The sequence below is a fragment of the Beta vulgaris genome, chromosome 9, assembly GCF_026745355.1.
Source record: "Beta vulgaris subsp. vulgaris cultivar EL10 chromosome 9, EL10.2, whole genome shotgun sequence".
NCBI classification, from domain to species: Eukaryota; Viridiplantae; Streptophyta; class Magnoliopsida; order Caryophyllales; family Amaranthaceae; genus Beta; species Beta vulgaris.
Window position 1 is genome coordinate 47,385,335 of NC_079210.1, and position 21,028 is coordinate 47,406,362.

General features: G+C 37.9%; 1 protein-coding gene across 1 annotated transcript; it reads left to right on the forward strand.

Moving 5' to 3' along the window:
• Positions 1–1,753: 1,753 nt before the first annotated feature.
• On the forward strand, positions 1,754–20,420 carry LOC104904262 (zinc finger CCCH domain-containing protein 19). Its single transcript, XM_010692467.4, has 10 exons — positions 1,754–3,006; positions 3,491–3,570; positions 6,324–6,505; positions 8,602–9,640; positions 9,722–9,849; positions 11,562–11,621; positions 11,727–11,777; positions 13,624–13,694; positions 18,008–18,159; positions 18,279–20,420. Exons 1-10 carry the CDS (start codon positions 2,129–2,131, stop codon positions 20,030–20,032), a joined length of 4,395 nt encoding a protein of 1,464 aa, XP_010690769.1. The 5' UTR covers positions 1,754–2,128; the 3' UTR covers positions 20,033–20,420.
• The last annotated feature ends 608 nt before the right edge of the window (positions 20,421–21,028 follow it).

Here is a 21,028-nt window from a genome sequence, read left to right on the forward strand (position 1 = left end):
ACCTCACGTTCATGTACTAAAGTTTTAACCACTAGACCAAGTTATATTTAGTGCTATCATATCAAAGTACAATATTAATAAATGAAATTTTTCTTACCCGGGGCATAGCCCGGGCCTAATAACTAGTTGTAAAACCTTAAAAGTTGTTATGTTGTGTGTTATATCCAACTTCTTTTTATTTAATTGAACTTATTACATTTTACTAATCATTATTAGACCATATTTGAACTTATCTAAACTTATTAAACTTTATTTGGTGAGAGTTCCAAACCTTATTTTGTCGGACTAAATTTATTTGAACTAAGACTCTATCGTGGTCAACTTATTACAACTTATTTTAGAAAAAATAAGTTTAAGAATAAAAAAGTCTAATAATACAAACATCACAAAGTTTAACAAGATAATATTAGATAACATAAGTCCATATAAGATAAGATAATTTTAAATAAGATAAGTTTAGATAAGTCAAAAAAAGTTGAATAGAACGAACCCAATTGGATCTTAGAGCATGACCAATTGTTCATCCAAAATTTGAATAGTCATTTCTCTTCCGCCTCATTCATTATCTACTAATACTTTTTATGATTTCCTTACCCCAAGTGGATGATCTTAAATTTGGATATTCAGTTGAGCCATTGGATTGGTATTATTGGTCTTTGGATGACCGTCAACTGAATGTGTGGGCATCGTCAATTTTTTTCACTCCCAGCCTACACTCTGCCTCTCTCCTTTTTGGTTTTCCACTGCAACTTTTTTCCTCGAAACATCCTTTGATGAGATTATTGAGACGATTTGATCATCCCCATCTCTCTCCATATGTTAGGCTTGTTTTCAGCGGCATAAAACAACTGAACTGAATTGAACTAAACTGAATTGAATTGAAATGAATAGTGATATGTAAGAGTAAAAGTATTGTCCAGAATTGAACTGAACTGAAAATAAGTTGGGAAGAATGGACCCTATGTCTCTTCCTCAATGTTTTATTGTATTTTTCACTATTTCTCATCATGATCTAGGTCCTAGATCATCCAACAACCTTAATATTTTTATTTGAACTTATTTTTTTACAAGGGTTGAAGTGAGCATAACATGCATTATATAGAGATGACAATTATCCATGGGTGAGTGGATTATCCACCCCCCCACCCCCGAATAAATAGGTGATCACTCGCGGTGAAGCAGGGGGAGGATGGATAGGGTGGTGGGTCGGGTCGGATGATATTATTTGGATCCATCAATTGGCCCATCACCTGCTCCATCCATCCATTAATATATTCATTTATATATATATATATATTATTAAATAAAACTTTTTTATGGTACTGTCACATGTCATTTAAGGTAATTAAATAAATACTTAACTTTTTGTTAAGGGATAAAAAAAAATATTTATTCTTACTTTTCGATGTGTAATAAAATTGATATTTTATCACTTTATTGTTAATCTATGAGACTATAATTAATTTTTTTTAAATTACTAAATCTAAAAAATAATTTTTGTTCATACCATCGCCCATTCCCCACCCGCTCCACCCGCAGATGATGAGTGGAGCAAATATGGGTGAAGTTTTTGCGGATGATAAATGGTGTAGATGTAGTTTTGCATCATAAGTGATGAGGCGAATGGAGCTCCATCGAACCCATCTCCGATCCATAACCATCCCTAACCTTATACTCAAAACATCTTGCAACATATCCAAATTACCAAAATTTTGCGAACTTCAAAATAATGCTTCAAAGTGGCGCAACCCCTGCGCACTATCTCTTCGACTCTTCATGATAAATGATTTTACGGCGTACACCGCGATGCCATCATAATATTTCCATTTTTTTTTTTGTAACTCACCAAAATCGCCTCTTTTAATTTTCTCCTGTAAAAAATTCCATAATATACTTAAGAGATAACAGAAAATAAGAAAATAACGATATTTAAATGTTTTTTTTTTTTTTGACTGGTACGATATTTAAATGTTTGGCAAAACAAAGAAATACTTTCTTTGTCGTCAGAATGTGAGAAGAAACTTATATAAAGCCTAGGGTTTTTTCACTTGCGAAATTTCTTCAATTCTGTTCCCAATTTCTAGGGTTTTTTTTAGATTAATCTTAAACTCTCGCACTAATTTCTTCAATGGAGGAGGAAGATGATACTAAGCATTCAGTCGAGATGGTTCCTCCTGTTGTAGAACAATCAATGGCGGAGCCACATGAAGAGGAAGAACCTCTGTTTTCAGAACAACAATGCGGCACCGTTTTGATTGCCGGAGATTCGCCGGAGAAAACTATGGAGGAGAGAGAAAACGAGGAAGAAAGTATCGAAGAGGCGAAATTAAGGGATGCAGAAGTGGAAGAATTGGCACCGGCAGCTGTGAATGATGACGGTGATGTGAAGTTGGAGGATTCGGAGATGAAGAATGAGGAAGTAATTGAGGAGATAGAAAGTGAGGGGAAGAATGTCAAAGAATCGAAATCGGAGGATGTGGAAGGTGAAATTGCAGGAGGAGATGTAGAGGAAACTGTAGCCATGGATGATGATGGCGTAGAAATGAAAGACGAGGAAGTGATTGAGGAGGAGGTGTTATATGAAAACAATGGCGAGGAGGGAACTCCGGAGGGAGAAGAAGAGGAGTCTAAGAACGAGGTTGAATTGGTGGTAGAAGAAAAAGGAGGTGAGGAAGGTGAGAAGGAGGAAGGAGAAGGAGGCGAGGACGGCGAGGAGGAAGAAGTGGTGGGAGGAGAAGGAGGTGAGGAAATGGAGGATTCAGAGGCAAGACCAATTGTGGCAGAAGATGAGGAATTAGTGAAAGAGGAACAGACCCCTATTGCTGACACAGAAATTGATACGGAATCAGAGGTGATGAAGAGTGGTAGTGGCAGTGGTGGGAAGCGCAGACGTGGTCGGAATCCTAAGGCAACCACTCCAGTGAAGGCGCCAGCGAGGAAGACTGTAGGTGAAGATGTTTGCTTTGTATGCCTTGATGGCGGGGACCTTGTTCTATGTGACCGGAGGTTTGTTCCTTTTCCCTATGTAGTTTCTTTTAGTCTTTGTTTAGTTGTAGAAAATTTAGATGTGTGTGCATAATAATGCACATTCATTGATAGCAAGTGTTATGTATACATGTTATGGATTGTTAGTTATCACTTAATATGATTACTACATTTTGCTCCAATTTTAATGTTGCTCAAGGTAATTCTCCAGTTTTAGGGAGGTCGTAGTTATTGTATTGGTACTTAAAACCCACAAGTAGTATCATATGAGTGTTTTAAGTGGTTACTGGTTAAGTGGTGCATTGATTTCGTATGAGTAGCAAATAGTCTAGAATAAAGATTAATACCTAGCAGTTAAGTGGTCTGTTAGTTTGGAATGGAGGACTCAGGAGTAGTAGCTATTTAGTATTGCTTTGGTACTATAATGTGAGGTCAAGGTTATTGTTATAAAGGATTTGAGGGACATAATATGCTAATACATTAACCCATGTTCTTGGTGGTTCAGGGGCTGCCCTAAGGCGTATCATCCTTCATGCGTGGATCACGACGACGAGTTTTTCAAATCAAAGGGTCGGTGGAATTGTGGTAAGTTTGCATAGCTTTGTGCTACGCAGATTTGTTATTATTTTTCTTGTTTCCCTTGCTTGTTTATTTGCAATGATATCCTTTCTCCACATGTGACTTTCTCTGTTGTTGATATCTGAGTGGCCACTTTTCCCTCTTTGTCGATTCAGAGCTTTTCTTCATGTTTTTTCTTACTTTTGGGTAATAGGTACTATTTGATTGCATAGTTCCAGCACCAGTTAACAACTCATATGATTTACTTTTAGATGTTTTTTCATCTTCATTTGCAAGGAAAGTTTAGAAGCTAGTCTTTGAAACTAGCTGTTACTACGGCCAAGGGCTTACAGTGAGTCGAGTTGACCCAAGTTTTTGTGTGTTCGAGTTATGCTTGATAAGGAGGATAGGTGTTGACTTATGGCTTGAGCTCAAACGAGGTTTTAGATTCCTTGTTCTCTTGGCTTGTTAAGCATTTTACTCGTTTGAGCTCGGCTCGCAAATGTCCATTTACATTTCGAGCTCAAGTTTAAGTTCAAATGAGTGCAGTTTTGTAAAGGGGTTTTGCTGCTTATTCAATTTTTTTTCAAAGATTAAAGCAACAACAATAGTGAAGTAATGAACTACTAAAGTCATTTGCTATAGTATTTTACATCTTATTTTGACTGAAAGATATAGAACTTCAGACTAAAGTTGATGATTGTCATCATCGTGAAGTGCTAGATAATAGGCTCAGCTAGGTTAACTGCTTTTGTATGTGAAAGCTATGTTGGATGACTACCATTTTTGTACATAGTTGCAGCAAATGGAAAAGTAAAATTTGATAATATACAGAAATAATGATTGCTATCACGAAGTGTCAATTTCGGTAAAGAGGGGAACATGAAGAAAAAGATTCTTAATGACCCACATGCTTCCTTATGGAAAGACAGAAAAGCTAAGAAAGAGAGAGAAACAAAAATTTATGTTATTCCACGTAACATACCTTGGTATGAGATGTTGTATTATAGTCTAGCACTGTGGTCATTTTTGTAATACTCCACATGATTACTTAAAAGGATTTGATGTACTACTCATACCAACAAGGTGCATGGCTAAGAGATCTGATATGCTAAGAGAGTCCCACAATTGATCGTGCTTGGCTGGGAGTAGTCTTGGGACGGGTGATGAGCATGAGTGACGACAAAATGCGCCAAAAGAACTTGTGTTAGTTTGTGGGAAAATTTTTCTGTCTTAAATGCGCATTAGGTGATGATCGACTTGGCCCAAATCAGGGGCCGATGTGTTACAATCCTTGTGATTGCATTAGTGGTTGCTAATTTTTGGGAGCAATAACTCACCAGATGATACATCATAGTTGCGGTCGTTGCCGTGTGAAATAAGATTGGCATGAAAATTCAAGTTTAGGATTGAAATTCAGCTGCTTTTAATCAATTTATGTTATATTAGATAGTTCAAATATGTCATGTAGACATCTGTTGTTGTCCTATGATGTGTATTGAGGTTCGTGTATTTGTGAAGGCTAAAGTATGAGTTCAGAATCATATATGTGAAGTACCATTGTATTATTAGTATAAAGTAACAACTTATAAAGAGTTTAAAGTCTGATCACGTAATGTGCTACTTGGTACAGACAGTGTAGTGCGATTTAGGAACTGCATTTTGTAAGTACATTCACATCACGGCAAGTGGAAAATCCTTGATGTACAAAATATTTGGTTTATGTATGTTACAGTCTAGGTCATCCGGTTGCTTTTCGCAGGTTGTATCATGCAATTCATGCCATTTTCCCTGTGTTGTTGTGGTTTATACTGCAAACTGCATATTATCTTGCTTTGTGTTATTTGATTGTGGCGATTTTGGCTTATTGCTAATGTGAGTGATTGAGGATGGAATGGGTCGGGCTCGGGTTGGATTTACAGTCACGCCCGGGTCCCACTAAAACTCAGATTTTTAATTTGGGTCTGACTCCTACTCGGTTGGATTTTATGTAGTCCAACCCCTGTCCTACCCGGGCTCTTGGTCTGATTTCTTGGCGGAGCTCTGACTTTGATAAAAATCTAATTGTTTTAGCAAGCAATTTTTTTTATTCATGATCTTTAATTAATTTCATAGCTTATTATTTCTCAATAATAATTTATATAATAACATATATATCCACTCACGTTAAGCCACAGTTTTTCTCTTATATTAAAGTCAGAGAATGGTCAATGTGATAGTCCGGTAGATTGAAACTGCAAATTAGAGTCGGACTACAGTCAATGTCGGATGCAGGTTGGATTATCCAACTCCGATCCTCCTACTCGAAGTTGGATTTTTTAAGACGGATTTTCTTTTCTATGATTTGGACCGGAATTTGGTGCTTCTGATCGGGTCGGATTAGGGTCGAATTAGGATTAAATTGCCATTACTAGAGTGCATTGCATAGTCATGAACTCCTGATAATAGATGCGCATAGCAACTCTGTTTGAACCTGAAGTACAGGTATAAAATGAGAATTGTATGCTATAGCATTTGCCACAATATAGATATTTGTTTCTGTGCTGCTTGATATCACAAATATGAATCTATTATGAGTTTCTGATTGGTACTTTTGTCTAGTTGGTAATGCTTTGATTGCTAGTCGTTCCATGTCTTGTGCTATCCTGAATCATGTCGTGTTTGTCTTGTTCATTGCATATCATGATGATTACTTCCTCTTCTCAACTTTCCCTCTATTGTTTATACTGCAAGTATTTTTTTTCTTATATTATATATATTTATGTTCACTTTTTGGACAGGTTGGCACCTCTGCAACCAATGTGGGAAGAACGCCCACTTTATGTGTTACACATGTACATTTTCATTGTGCAAGGGATGCAGTAAAGATGCAGTTATATTTTGTGTTAGAGGAAGCAAAGGTTTTTGTGAGTCCTGCATGAAAGCTGTCATGATGATTGAAAGTAGTGAACAGAACACAACGGTACATTTTGATTTCCTTTCTTTTTTCCAGTTTAGGTATTTGCTCCAATTTTTTTAATGTTGGAAATAGTTGACAATGCACAGCATATAGCTTGCTCTCGCTTCCTCATCTGCGCTCGTCAAGCCAACTTTCCTCTTTGATTTGGGAGGTGAAACAGCGGTTGAAGCGGACATTTTCGAGCGTTTTTATTAGGAGGAGCTCGTGGAACTGCAGTTAAATTCGAGATCAAACTCGAGCAGGCTCTGCGGAAAGAATTTACTGGTGACTCTGTACTGGCTGATGTGATGGATATTAACACTGTTGCATGTCATTTGAGGATGGCGATAACTTGTCAATATTTTTCAAGGCCAGCTGAGAGCTACTTATGTTAGACTTGTAATTTGAAATGCAATGAACGTAATGTTATGTCGCAATTTATAAGACGCAATGGTGGTTTTGGGGAACGCCATTTGAATCAAAGTCAAAGGAATGTCCTTGCTCCTCTACGAAAGGACTTTGAGTCGGTCCGGACCATTCTATGCAAGAAGTGCTAGTTATTTGTGGTTAGTGACATCCATGCACTAGATGGGAGAGTGCTAGAAATAGGACTTACCACCAATGAAATAGCTGATGGCAGCCCCAACCATAATACCAGATGGGAGAGTAATAGAGAGAAAGGAGGCTGGGGTTTAAGAAGCGGGCATCCTCCACTAGAGTATTATCTACCATTGGATATGGACTAGTACATTCTCAATCTTGGCTATTTTAAGAATCAATATGAACATGCCCGCCAAACAACTATTATCAATTGTGTATGTTCCACCAATTGATGAATTTCAACTTGAAATCTGAACTGTGGGGAGATGGTAGATACAAAGTGAAAAGGAGCCATTGATGATCTCCTGACCATTGGTGAGCTCTGGTTGTCTCATGTTGGGGCCTGTAGGAACATGTGGGGGAAGGTAGAGGCTGTGCAAACGAGGGAGGGTGGTGATACAATTGGAAGACATGGGATTGGTAAGGCCGTAAGGGTAGGGAAGGTGGGCTGAGGTCGTGCCTGTAACTTGCAATTCCAGACTGGTTGTTGGCTAGCACCAACACAGGCAGATGTTATTAGGTGTGGCAGGAAGCTGGCCAGCTGGATGAGGAAGGCATGTGTAAGTGTGGGAAGGGACTCAGAGAAATTGGAGTGGTCCACATTTGCTTTCGTATTCCTACTTTTGTATGTTCTCTTATCTTAAGAAACGCTTGGAAAGTTGGAGACGTAAAAGTGGAAGATGCTTTGTAAAAAAGACGATGAACCTCCACTTTTCTTCATAAGCATTTTTTTGGTCTTTGAAGGCTGAACCTAGTACGCCCCTTGCAAAAATGTGAATGCCTGCACTTCATATTTGTTTTGCACACAGCATGCACCTACTGCTACCATATTGAATTGAAAGGAAGACAGGCTGCTGACTGAGTCAAATGAGCCTGTATTAATAAAGAGTTATCCTTGCTCAAAAAATGAAAGGTTCTGGAAGAACACTAAAATTCTTCTGAAGATCCCATTTGTTTACTTTAACTGAGTAGACTTCACCTACTCGTTTCATCACTTTCATCTCTTCATCAGGTCGTTACTAACTGATGGGAATTGAAAATTCTCTTTTGGGGGGTCGAGAAGGATAGTGGTAAAACAACGGAGCGAAATTTTCTGTTTATATGACGATGAGCTATTCAGGGCCATCTTCCTGCAAGTCCTGCTACTGCATATATGCGCATAAGAGAATTTCCTTGATTAAAACCTCTAAGTCAAATAAGTGTTGTTGGCTCTTGGGCTTTCTGAAATCTGATGCTTTCAGCATCTGATTGATGAAACTAAATGGGAAATGGATGCTTTAAATTTTTCCTTTCGTGTGTGTGGGCTAGAGGGAATGTTAAGCCAAGTGTTCACAGAGGGGCTTCAACTGTTTTGCTTGCAGGTTGTTGGTAAATGTGAGACAGCGTTTTACTGAAATTTCACGGCCTAATTTGTATTTCATCATGGCCAGTGTTTTTGACTGAGTGTAGACTATTAGTCTATTATAATCTTTATGTGATTGCTTTTACTTCACTGTTTGAATTCAACCTTTTCTTTGCAGGGCCATGCTGCTTTTGATGACAAAAGTAGTTGGGAATATCTCTTTAAGGATTACTGGATCGAACAAAAAGGGAAGTTGGATATTTCTCCAGATGAGCTGGCGCAGGCAAAAAATCCATGGAAAGATTCTGGAGTAACTGATCGGCGCCAAACACCAGTTGAGTTGCATGAGGGTAATAATGATGCAGGTACTGATTCAGACAGCACTCTTCCGACTTTAGAAGTGACTGATTCAAAAAGGAAGAGGGCTAAGAGGAAGTCAAAACTTGTAGATTCTGGTACAGACAGCTCTTCAGAGAAGGAAGCAGGCACAGTAAAAAGAAAGTCTAAAAGGAGGTTAAGATCTCAGGCCAAAGAGGCATATTCAGATTCAGAACATTCTTCTGAGAACCAAGGCTCAAACAATAAAAGGGGAAAAAGGGCCAGAAGACTGTCCAAGTCCCGTTCTGCGGAAGGCAATGTTGAGTGGGCATCAAAGGAGCTATTGGAGTTCGTGATGCACATGAAAAATGGGGATGGATCTGTTCTTACTCAATTTGATGTACAGGGACTCTTGCTAGAATATATAAAAAGAAACAAACTTCGTGATCCACGGCGGCAGAGCCAAATACTTTGTGATTCAATGCTTCAGAAGCTGTTTGGGAAACCGCGAGTTGGTCACTTTGAAATGTTGAAGCTGCTCGAATCACACTTCTTTTTAAAGGAGGATTCTCATGCAGATGATATTCAAGGAAGTGTTGTTGATACTGAAATTAGCCAATTGGATGCTGATGATCATACAGATTCATTTCTGGATTCTGGAAAAAGCAGGGGTAGAAAATCACGTAAAAGGGGTGAAGAGAGGGGGCAGTCTAACCTTGATGATTACGCTGCTATAGATATGCATAATATTACCTTAATTTACTTGCGCCGAATTTTAATGGAGTCTCTCATGGAAGACTCAGAAATGTTCCATGACAAAGTTGTTGGCTCTTTCGTCAGAATACGAATCTCTGGCAGCAACCAAAAGCAGGACATTTATAGGCTGGTGCAAATAATTGGTATCAGTTTTTCTATGATATTTTGTCAAGTGTTGTAATTGCAATCTCTTTCAGATTGAAGACCTTTTTATTCTAAACCAGGTACAAGCAAGGCGCCTGAACCTTATAAAGTTGGTAAAAGAACAACTGATGTCATGCTGGAGATCTTGAATTTGGACAAAACAGAGATTATATCAATAGATACTATATCCAATCAGGAATTTACAGAGGTAATTACGTATAAAGCATATCTATTTATTTGTGTAAGTGAAACTCATATGGCGGCTAGTTGAAGTGAGATAATAGTAAATCTTGTGTGAAAGGTTAGATTATTTTCAAGGCTGCACTGCAAAAGTGATCTGAGCACAGGATCTAGTGGAAGTTTAAAGATTCGGACATATGCTCCGTTGTATTTGAGATCTCCTTGTTTATTTTTAACTGAAAATTTCCATCCCTCTATGTCGATGGATTTTTACCTCTTTAGAACGGTATTATTTACTACTTTGAATTGTCCAAAATGCTTTCTAACCTTTTTCCTATGACACATGTTCCATGTAAAATCTAACTTCACCATGCTGGATATTCAGCTGGAAATATCTAAGTCCCTCTTAAGGTGGACTATTACATCTTCTATAAGAACAAAATTGTATCAATTACTAATTTCATCCGTCCAAAATGCTTTTCCACTTTCTTCAAGGGTACATGCTCCAGTTTTAAAATAAAATTACCATTCCAGACATGGGAACAGAGAAAATCCTCATATTTAGGATTAGTGAACATGTGCGTTCAGAGACACTTGTTCTTGGATGAGGAGTAACATCTTTCTAACTGTCATAACTTGTAACAGGGAACTATGGGAAGAAATTTGGGGGAAAATAGGAGGGGTTTTAGGAAGAGTGTAAGAAATCTAGAGTGAATTAGCGTGTTATAAGTTATAAGAGTTAGATATTTTGAGTTCCACTTCTTGGATGGCGAAGCAGCATTTTACCATTCAAGTACTCATTTTTTTTAAAAGAAAATAGCTTTTAACTCTTACAGTTTCTAGATTCCATCTTTTCATATTATCTCTTTCTCAAGACCCTGCTTTGCCTTTTGAATCCTATGCCTATGTAGAAGTTTATTATTCTAGAATGAAAAGAAGTTTGTGTACTCGGTTTCAAAATACTTATTGTATTTGTTCTTTTGAGGTTGGATTGAAATTATTCATTTCTCTAAATCTTTAATGATATAATCTTAATAAAAAAATCTAAAATAGTTACTGATACAAGTATTACAGCTATTTATTTATAATTATCCCAATATATACTTAGATGTTTCAATATCGACCTAAAAAGATGAAAGAAATATTTCGAAACAAATCAGTATGTCATTTTTCTTTGCAAGTTGTAACCACTCGGAGTTTATAGAGATCACTGGTCAATGCTATTTTTTTCTTTCCAACAAAGTCGAATAATGGAGTAGTAAATTATAAAACAAAATACACCTATGTGTAATATTATATGTCACACTTGTAACTGTATATAAAAAATGGGGGCCCCTCCTTTATTATACTTATCCACTAAAAAACAAAATAACTATTAAACAATAGCTAATTTTAATCTATCGGCCTTTTGAATGTGATATTTATCAACTTTTGATGTTTGGTTTTTGACAGACAACATTTGTTTTCTCATGAATGTCTTCTACTTCTATTTTTTCTGAAGTACTTTTCCTAAAACTATGTGCCCAAAAGAAATGAGCAATGCTTTGTGGGATAGAGGGAGTAGTAGGCAACTTGGTGTAGTAAGACTTCTTAAATATTTTGTGGAGGTCTTACTATGGCATAAGTTTCACGCACTACTTTTGTTGCTTTAGATAATAGCCAATACTGGATGTTTTCCATTTGGGAATTGTACTGTTCATATGCTGGAGCATCTGTAACATTATCTTGTTTTGATTTTAGGATGAATGCAAGCGATTACGCCAGAGTATAAAATGTGGACTTATCAGTCGGATGACTGTGGTAAGGCAATTTTGTTCAAGCTGAGGATTAGACAGCCTGTTTTTTTTTTTTTTTTTTTTTTTTTTGAAAAATGTTAGATAGACTAATTCTGTTTGTTTTATTCAGGGTGATGTTCTGGAAAAAGCGAGGGAACTACAGGAAGTCAGAGTGATTGAGGTGAGAAACTAAGCACCTTCCTTTCTGGCTTGTGTGGGGGTGGGGGAGTGTATTGCTGCTCCAAGCTTTGTTGCTTGCTTCTTTGTCTCCTTGGGCCCTTTCAAACAAATAGCTGTTATAGTAGCTATAATTTCTCGTAGTAGCAATTGAAGCTGTAACTGTCAAAGTTAATCGCTAGATTATAGGAGAGGATAATTTTTTTTCTTTTATATTCCAAAAGCTAAGTGTTCCTCCAAACTTTACATATGTTTCTTTTCCAAAAGAGGCTTATTAGCCAAATTGGTGAACAGTAGAGTAGAACCCATTGCCACTCTGATAAACAAAAAAAACTAAGACTAATGATTGGTAAAAGAAACTGCGGCACTTTTCATAACCTTTCACCAAAATGCATTTCACCAAAATGCAATGGGAGTGAAATGAGCAAAAATTTTTAGTTAAAGGTTACGAAAAGTGTTACGTTCGTTTTGCGGCGCTGATTTCTTACTGAATTACTTAATAAAGTATTCTGAAGATATTAAGGGTTTTGTAATAACTTATATATTGTGTGGCAACAGGTTCTGTATTTTACCAAATTTACCACTCAATCTTCCAAACAAATATTTCTTCCTTTAAGAGCAACCTTAAAATAATGCTTTTCTACAATATTTAGTTCATTTGTAGTCTAAGAGCTAGCATAAAGCTCTTGCTGAACACTCCATATCTTCAAACTGCCTTTTATTAGGATGACAGTTATAACAGCTTCTACAAAAGAAACCATGAAATGCATGATGATTACAGGAATAACAACAATGCCGAAATCTTTATCCCAAAAAGATTATCTCCTGTGGTCATCCACAAATATCATCTTCCTTCATACCTTTGATACATTTCTATCTATCCCAGATAAAAATGATGATTGATGAAATAAAATATGCTGTATTATCTTTCATGGTGTTTCAGTAACCGCAACGCCACAAAGAACTGATATAATATACCTGGAAAGACCAGGGATTTTGATGTAATTGTAGTCGCCAAAATTGTGAGCCTGTTTTACTATGAATCTAGTGAGTCGACTGCCATAATCTGAGATACTTGTTTATGCTGCCTCAGCGTCTGGTAAATTGGTGATAGTTTTGCCAGGTTTGCTCATTACCAGTCCATAATAGCAATCTTACAATAATACTTGACTAGTTAGGCTCTGCCTTTTATTATGTTCACTCATTTCAGGAAATATTAGCTAAATTAGTTATGCTTATTCAGACAAGTTAAGTTGAGATAATTTAAGTTTAGGGGCAACAAGAGATACCCAAGATCGATTCGCAACTGCAAGGAGCTCACTTAATGTAATTTTTAGGCCAATAATCCAATAAATTCAGAGAAAGTTGAGTTACTGGCTAACAAGTTCAGACTAGTGGTATTGAGATGAAGAGGACAGATCCTTTGTTTGAAATAAGAAAATTTATGTAGACGGCTTATGAGCACCATTGAAGACATCAATCTTGTCTTATAAAAAAAAAGGATGTAAGGGTTGAGGTTATTGTTGATCTATCTGTGTTATATGGTGCTGTCACTGGTGTTTTGACATGACATCTACTTGGTGTACTTGTAGCTCCAATCCATCTTTCTCATCTTAGTCATGACTGTCATTTGTATCATATATGCTTCATTGATGCTGGTTAAGGTAAGTTTATGTACATGTGTTCCTTCCTGACTAGTGTCGGGATTCTTACACGTGATTGTTCTTGCTGTTTATGTAGCTTGTTAACTGACATGCTCTTGTGGATTCCAATCTTAATTTTTTTTACTTGCATATGCGAATTGTATATCATGAGACTCAACAAGTAATGCTTTTGTTGCAACTTTGCAGTGGCTGGAAGGAGAGATAGTGAGGCTTAGTCATCTTCGTGATCGAGCTAGTGAAAAAGGGCGTAAAAAAGAATATCCTTTGGAATAGTACTGTAATCTTTGATATGCACTTGCTCTGTTTGTGAAGTTGCTTGTGTTTCAGTTTGTCTTGTTTTGAGCTTTCTAATGGTTGAATAGCATGTATGGTATACATGTTACAGAGTTCTGAGTAGGCTGCCATTTTTTGTTTGTCTGGTAGCATAAGAAACTTTTCTGAAAGGAATATCATAGGAAATTGGGGTTGGTAAGGGGGGATGGAGCAGGGGTTAGGGGCATGTGGTGTGGAATGTGGAATTGTGGATTGATTCCATCACAGTGATAAATGCAGAAAAGTGTCAAATACTTGAAATAGACAAAACAATGCCTTTTAGCTCTTGTTCGAGTTCTTCCTTGATGAGTTGGTGAAAGTAAAGGTTTGGACCTTCTCGGCTTTACTACTTTGATGTGCACTTTCCTTTACCCCACAGGCCTTCTCTAATAGGGGAAAGCCTTGGCGGGAATACAATTTACTTTCAATGATGGTGGTGGTGCTTGGTTATCCTCAACCTTGCCTTTATACTGGTCAATATAACTTCCTTTAACTTTTCGCCTTCTTTGAGAGGCATCCTTTCTGCAAGAGGGATGGTCTTGAGGTTTCGGTTAGCAGCTTTTTGACTGAAAATTGGACCACAGAAGGGGATATAGAAATGAACGATACCGAGCCAAAGGATATTCTGCTCTGCAAACCAAAAACTATCCGCTACACGACCCTTAATGGAAAAGCACTACGTAAGTAAACCAAGAGTGCTGGGTGTAGTAGCTATTAGCTATAAACCTATATTACAAACTTTATTTCTTTTGACTCCTTATTGTTCTGTTGTGGTATGCTGTCCAATTACTCAATGATCGATGCAGACAACACAACCCTATGTTTCTGGTTATTTTTAAACCCTTGAACCTAACTTGTCAATGATTCCATTTTCTGATTACACCTAATTACATCAGCATGAAAATATGAACTAGAAGACACACCAAGTCTGCTAGTGTATTTTTGTTTCTGGCATCCTAATTTCCTTTGTACCCTAACCTTTTCAGTGTATCAGTTTAATGCCTGTTTCAATTGATCTATGGTTGATTGATTTCTTCCAGATCCGTAATTGCTGAGAAAGTTTAGTCGCTGAAAGTCTAAATAGATGGTGATGGATATGCTGGATCAATAGTTGGATTTCTACAAAGAATTCATTTATTAAATGGTTTGTTTATTATGTTGCAAGCTTTTAAGCTAGCCCTTCATTCAGCAATAAGTCTTTTTCGAGGTAACACAGATAATTTAAGGGGTTATTAGCTGTTTTGGTATATAAAGTTGACAAATCATATCGCAGGGGATGTTGAGCCTGCCAAGTAATAGTACATTGATATTTTAATATAAATATATTATAGAATAAAAAATGTTTGTTAAGTGGTTACGTTATATGGAGAAAAAAAATTCGAAATTCTTCCAACTTTGACCTTGAAGTAGCCATATCACAATCTTAAACATAGCTGTGCTACTTGGAGACTTCACTTCGGGCCTTAAGCATTGAAGCTTTGACAAGGTGCCCGTGCAGACTGCAGAATGCAACACTTGGACATATACTTTTGTGAGTTTTGTCACATAGTTGTAGTTTAGTCCATCTAATAGTGATGAGGTTCTCATGGCCCCAATATTTCTAACAGTCTTATATGCATGCTATGCGTGCATTGATTTACAAAATACAGAATTGGTAGAAAAATAGCTTTAATAATATATTTCATCATTAAAACAGTGAATTGTTTTTAACAAGCAGAATATAAATTAAGTAGGGGTATTTTAGGCATTTCAAGGGGACACCAAAGTCCTTGGTGTATGAAATAGATTACTGGCTTGCTTGTTTGCAGCTTATGCTATGTGGAAATCTTTTGGTCTTTTATGGAGTCTAATATGTGAAATGTCGGCAATTACTGGCCTAGTGGGTTATGTCAGTATTCTAAAGGTGGTTCCCTTTGAGGTATAGAACCATTGGTAGATAGGTGAACAAGATCAGCAAACAGCCGAGAAGAGGCTACAGATGGTCCATAATATAGATACTTGGCGTGGGTATGAATCTTGGTTGCTTTGCAATGGGCAACATACTGAGTCCTGCCTCTGCTCTAAAGAATACTTTCCTGTTAGTTTTTAGTAGGGTGGACCGATTGAGTGGGCTTTATTTTAGATATTGGGTACCATTAAGCATGAAAGAAGCTGATTTGAGAGAGGAAGTTAGTGAGGTTTCTACATCACATGGGAAATAAAAGAGATTTTGTGAGAGTGTAAGGGGGGATCCACATTACAAGGGTTAGGTGGATAGTTTTCCTTTCTTAGTAACAGGCCTTTTTTTTTTGGGGGGGGGGACATCCCATAAAGAAGAAGGATAGTTTCTAGTGGACAAACACAGTTTAGTAGATATGACCATTGTCCACTCATGACATTGTTGTAATCTTTAAGTGAACGAGCTTTTGGCTTATCTTAGCATGTGCTTAATTTTCTTCTCTTTTTCTGGGGAGGGGGGGGGGGTTAGCATATCATGTGCTTGAGACATATAAAGGTTGCTCGGAAGGATATTGAAACTCTATGTTTATTTTTGATTGTTACATCTCAACTAATAGGAGTATATTTTACTTTTTGTTTAATAAGGGATTGTTCTCTGTGTACCCCCAGTGCTTCTGAATCTGTGGACTAAGTTGCGAGAATATTTGGTAGCATAAGAATAATCAACATCTCTGTTTGTATATGGTTGTGGTTTAACTAAAGATCGTTTTTGCTGGGTACCTGAAGAAGATTTTGTTCTATAAATCATGTATCATCAGTACGCACTTCTTTGCCTTTCCTCTCTTCTGCTCAAATCTAAGAGAGGGAGAAAAAGAAGGAAAATAGGAATCTGAAAATCAAATACTTTTTTTTTTCTTTGGACACTTCAGTTTCGAGTGTTCTTCATTGATGAGCATTCGGTTACTGAAACTTCATACTATGAACATTGTCTCCTTCCTTCCTTTGTTCCTTCCTGGCTGACTGTTGTATTGTGAAAACTGTAACAAAGAAAAAGCCTTTTGCATTATCTGACTTTGTTACATGTTTTTCCCCCCAAATAAAGCATTCTCCAATATATGATATCTTATATTTATATCATGTCGGAGCTCTATAATGTTAAGTCTGGGAACACCCTTTCTCTTTTTGTGTGGGATTGTAGACATTCTAACATTTAAATTTCACTCTTCATATTGTAGCAGCCAATTGTAGCTCTTATATAGTATAGCTAATAACTAGTCAAATGAGTATTCATCGTTTGTGGATCGAGATGGTCTAGTTTATAATTAATCCCATTTGAAACTGTTTATTTTTAAAGATTGGCCAAATAGCCAAAAAGGCTTCTCTTGCCATTCTCCCCTTCTATGTTACGTGGAGTGTATTTGGATCTGTAATTTGTGTTTACCTTTTTAGCATTTGTCTGTTTAATTGCAGAGGTACTTCTGCAGTTATCTGGTAACAGATCTAATTATCTCCTCCTAATCTTCTATGTTATGTGGAGTGTGTTTGGCCATGTAACTTGTACCTTTCTATCCTATGTTTGTCTCATTGCTAAGGTACTCCTGCAGATCTCTTGCACGTTTATCTTTCTTTTCTGAGCATAATTTTGGCTTTCAGCATTATCAGGGCAAGTTTTACGACTTTAGGGTTTGAGAACTCTATTCATTGAAAATGTGTTGAACCACCAGAATGTTACCTAATTCGCATTACAGTATGGATATGGGAACTCCATTCACTACCTAGTCTTGTCAAATTAGTCCAAAGTATACCACTTGGATGTACAAAGTCGCTTTCTCCCGATTCACATTCACCGGGGGATTAGTGAATTAGGCAACACTAGAATCACCAATTATCCATACTAGTTTTGCTTTGAAAAGTTATTTAGAGAAAGCGATCGCATTGAGTGGAGTTCTTTGAGGAAGTACCTGCATGTTCTTGACGGTCTCTTGAAAGTTCATGCCATGAAAACCAGTTAGCAGGATTCTTGGAGAAAACGTCCTTATTTAATAATTGAATCGACCTCTTCTAGTTGACTATTGATATATCTACATCATTGTCTACATAGAAAGAGTGGTTGCGATGGAGTATGATGTATGGATTCATTTGTCATATGCATAGATGTAGTCTGATTTGCTCATGTGACTAGTTAAGCCTTTTCTTTTCTCGTATTTCTCTCTGTGTGTGTGTGCGCGCGCGCGTTTGCGTGTCTGTGTATGTGTGTGTGTCAGTTACACAGAGAGAGATAGCACTGTTAGTTTCTGGTTGTCCCTTGACTGACCTGAACGCTCAGAGAATGTGTGGAGAAATTGCAGCTTCTGAAGACTCCTGAGGAACGCCAGCGAAGGCTGAATGAAACTCCAGAAGTTCACGCAGATCCAAAAATGGATCCTAACTGTGAGTCTGACGATGAAAATGAAATGCGTGACAAGAGACAAGGTTTGTTCATGAGCTGCAAATCAAGCTTGGCTGATACACTGTATCATTGATCCTGTAAAAGTATTTTTTCTTTGAAAAGAAAAACGATTGATGTCAATTGCTTTCTCTTTTGCGTTCAGGAAGTAACATGAGACCAAGAGAAGGTGGATTTTCGAGAAGGGGCAGAGATCATTTTTCTTCACGGAGAGGAGGTTCTGGTTCAAATGATTCCTGGAGTGCAAATGCAAGACCCCAAAACAAGAGTTGGGAGTTGGGCAGAAATTTGTCCAGTAAGGGTTTCTCAGGCAGAAGAGAAGAGACTAATCTTGCCTCACCGACAAGCGAGTATAAATGGAGTAATGGGGTAGACACGGGGACACCTAGGTCAAATAGTTGGGAGAAGCCAAAGACTACTCCAGACACTTTTATCAACAGACGAGCTGAACATGGTGCAATGAGATCAGAGTTGTCTGCGGCAGCTGCATCAGAAGCTTCACAGCCTTTATCTTCAGCAGCTGGACAAACTGATGGGAAAGTCGATGAGACAGAAAAAACATGGCATTACAGAGATCCAACTGGTAAGGTCCAGGGTCCATTCTCCATGGCGCAGCTTCGTAAATGGAGTAACACAGGATATTTTCCCGTTGATTTGAAAATTTGGAGAACCTTACAGACCGAAAATGATTCTATTCTTCTAACTGAAGCATTGGCTGGAAGGTTCCAGAAGGAGTTTCAGTCTGTAGGATCAAATTTAGATGACGGCTCTAAAATCAGGAACACACCATCTTCAGTGGACAATTCTAAACTCTCTAGTGGCAGAAATGATTTCTCCAATCTCCCTTCTCCAACTCCTGCACGAAGCCCAGCTGCCTGGAGTGGAAAGCAAACACCCAGCTCGATTAATCAATTTAGAGGGAACGAACGGCTACCTTCTCCTACCCCTACGTCACCTTCATCTGGTCCAAGTGGTATAGACAGGTCAAATTTATCCCACCAATTCAAAGGTGATCTAGCTGGGAAGAAGCAAGAAAATGTGGCAACATCTATAGGAACAGTTCAGCCTGCTCCTGGTCAGTTTGTCCCCAATACAGGTATGCTAAATGCTCATCAAGCATCATCGCAGTCAGGTTTACCTGTAGCAAACCAGGCATTTGTTCCCCCTGATACTGCAATAAACCAAACTAATGTGGGGCACATTGCTTCGGGTGCTGGTCAGGGCTTCTCAAACATGGTTCAGCCAGGCGTTGGGCAAACCCCCCCTGTCTATACTCCCAACTGGGGAGCTGGTTATGTAGCAAGACCTGATATGGTGAATACAAACCTGACACCCAGTAATCAAAATGCTTTGCCGGCACAAGTTGCTTATGGTCAGTGGACTGGTGCTCCTGTGAGCAACCAAGCTCCACCTTATGCTGCTGGATATCCTCCGGGACAAGGAAACCTTGCTGCAAACTTTCCTGCTATGCCTTTGAACAATGCGTGGAGACCTTCTCAGACCAACATGCCTTGGGGTGGGCAGCAGCAGCAGCAGCAACAACAACAACAACAACAACAACAACAGCCAGCAAACCAAAATGTTGGGTGGACTGGGCCACCAGCAGTTGCTATGGGCCAATTGACAAACCCTTCACCAGGAGCACCATCTATGACAAATGGGCCTGCAGCTGTGGGTTGGACAGGCACAGGCCCTAGCCCCCCAGCTGGAAGCACTAACATGGTTTGGGTTGCTGCACCTGGAAACACAGGTTCGTGGGGAGGTGATCAGAACCGCAATGCTGGAGGTGCTCAATGGAATAGGCAGTCATCCTTTGGTAGTGGAGCACAAAGGGTGTGCAAATTCCATGAAAATGGCCATTGTAGGAAAGGTTCATCCTGCGATTTTACGCATAATTGATTTTCACAATAGTAGTAGATAGCATTTTCTCTTGTACAGTCATTTGCATCCCAGGATGGGTAGCAGATCACTAATTTATAGTATGTCACATGCTTGAATAATTTTTATTAGCAGCACCCCTAATTTACTTCCCTCCCCCTTCCCCCCCTATATTCACATCTTTTCCTGTGGTTATGTTAGTTTCCCATTCTGTAACAGTGGATTTTGTAGAGGGTTTTAGATTTAGCAGTAGTTAAAATAATCCGTCATTACATGTTTTTGTTTAGGTTTTGTTGATGGAAGCTGTGCAGATGTTCTCATGTTAAAAAATTAAACAGCAGAAGGAACATACTTTGGGCCTTTGACACCCTTGCTGCTCGCTCTCTATTTTAGAGTGATCATTTTTTCTCGTACTGTCTTCACTCTTGCTGTCTTGCATATGCATTTTTGTTTCTAATGTGGCAGCCGAGATCATAGATATAGAATTCCGCAGTCAACTAGATGAGTGCTATAAGTATACTTTTATCCCCTTCTTTATTTTGGAACTCTCCTTTTCAAAATATATGCAACATTTAGTTGTTTGGCTTTTTTTCTCTTTCACTCTATTCTTTCCGGGTTCTAATTAATTAACTAGTTGTTTTTTTGCCCGGGTGATGCCTCGGGTTATTTACAATAAATAAATATATTATTATTTTTATTTCATATTTGTATTTTTTGTCTATTAAGAAATTGAGAAATTCATATCACAACGTGATATGTAAATTTTTTTTTGAAAGTTTCGAGTTTAAAAAGAATACCTTAAAATAATATTTTCTTGTAAGTTACGTAATAAGAGTGTTTTTTTTTTGGTGAAGAAAGAGGAGCGAGACGCCTCAACCACAAGAACGTAATAAGAGTGTTAAAGATGTACTCCCTTCGTTTTTTTTTAATTACTACATTTTCCTTAAATGGTTGTTTCTTTTTAATTGCTATATTTTTCTTACTTGGGGTACTTGGCTCACCATAAAGTAATATTTT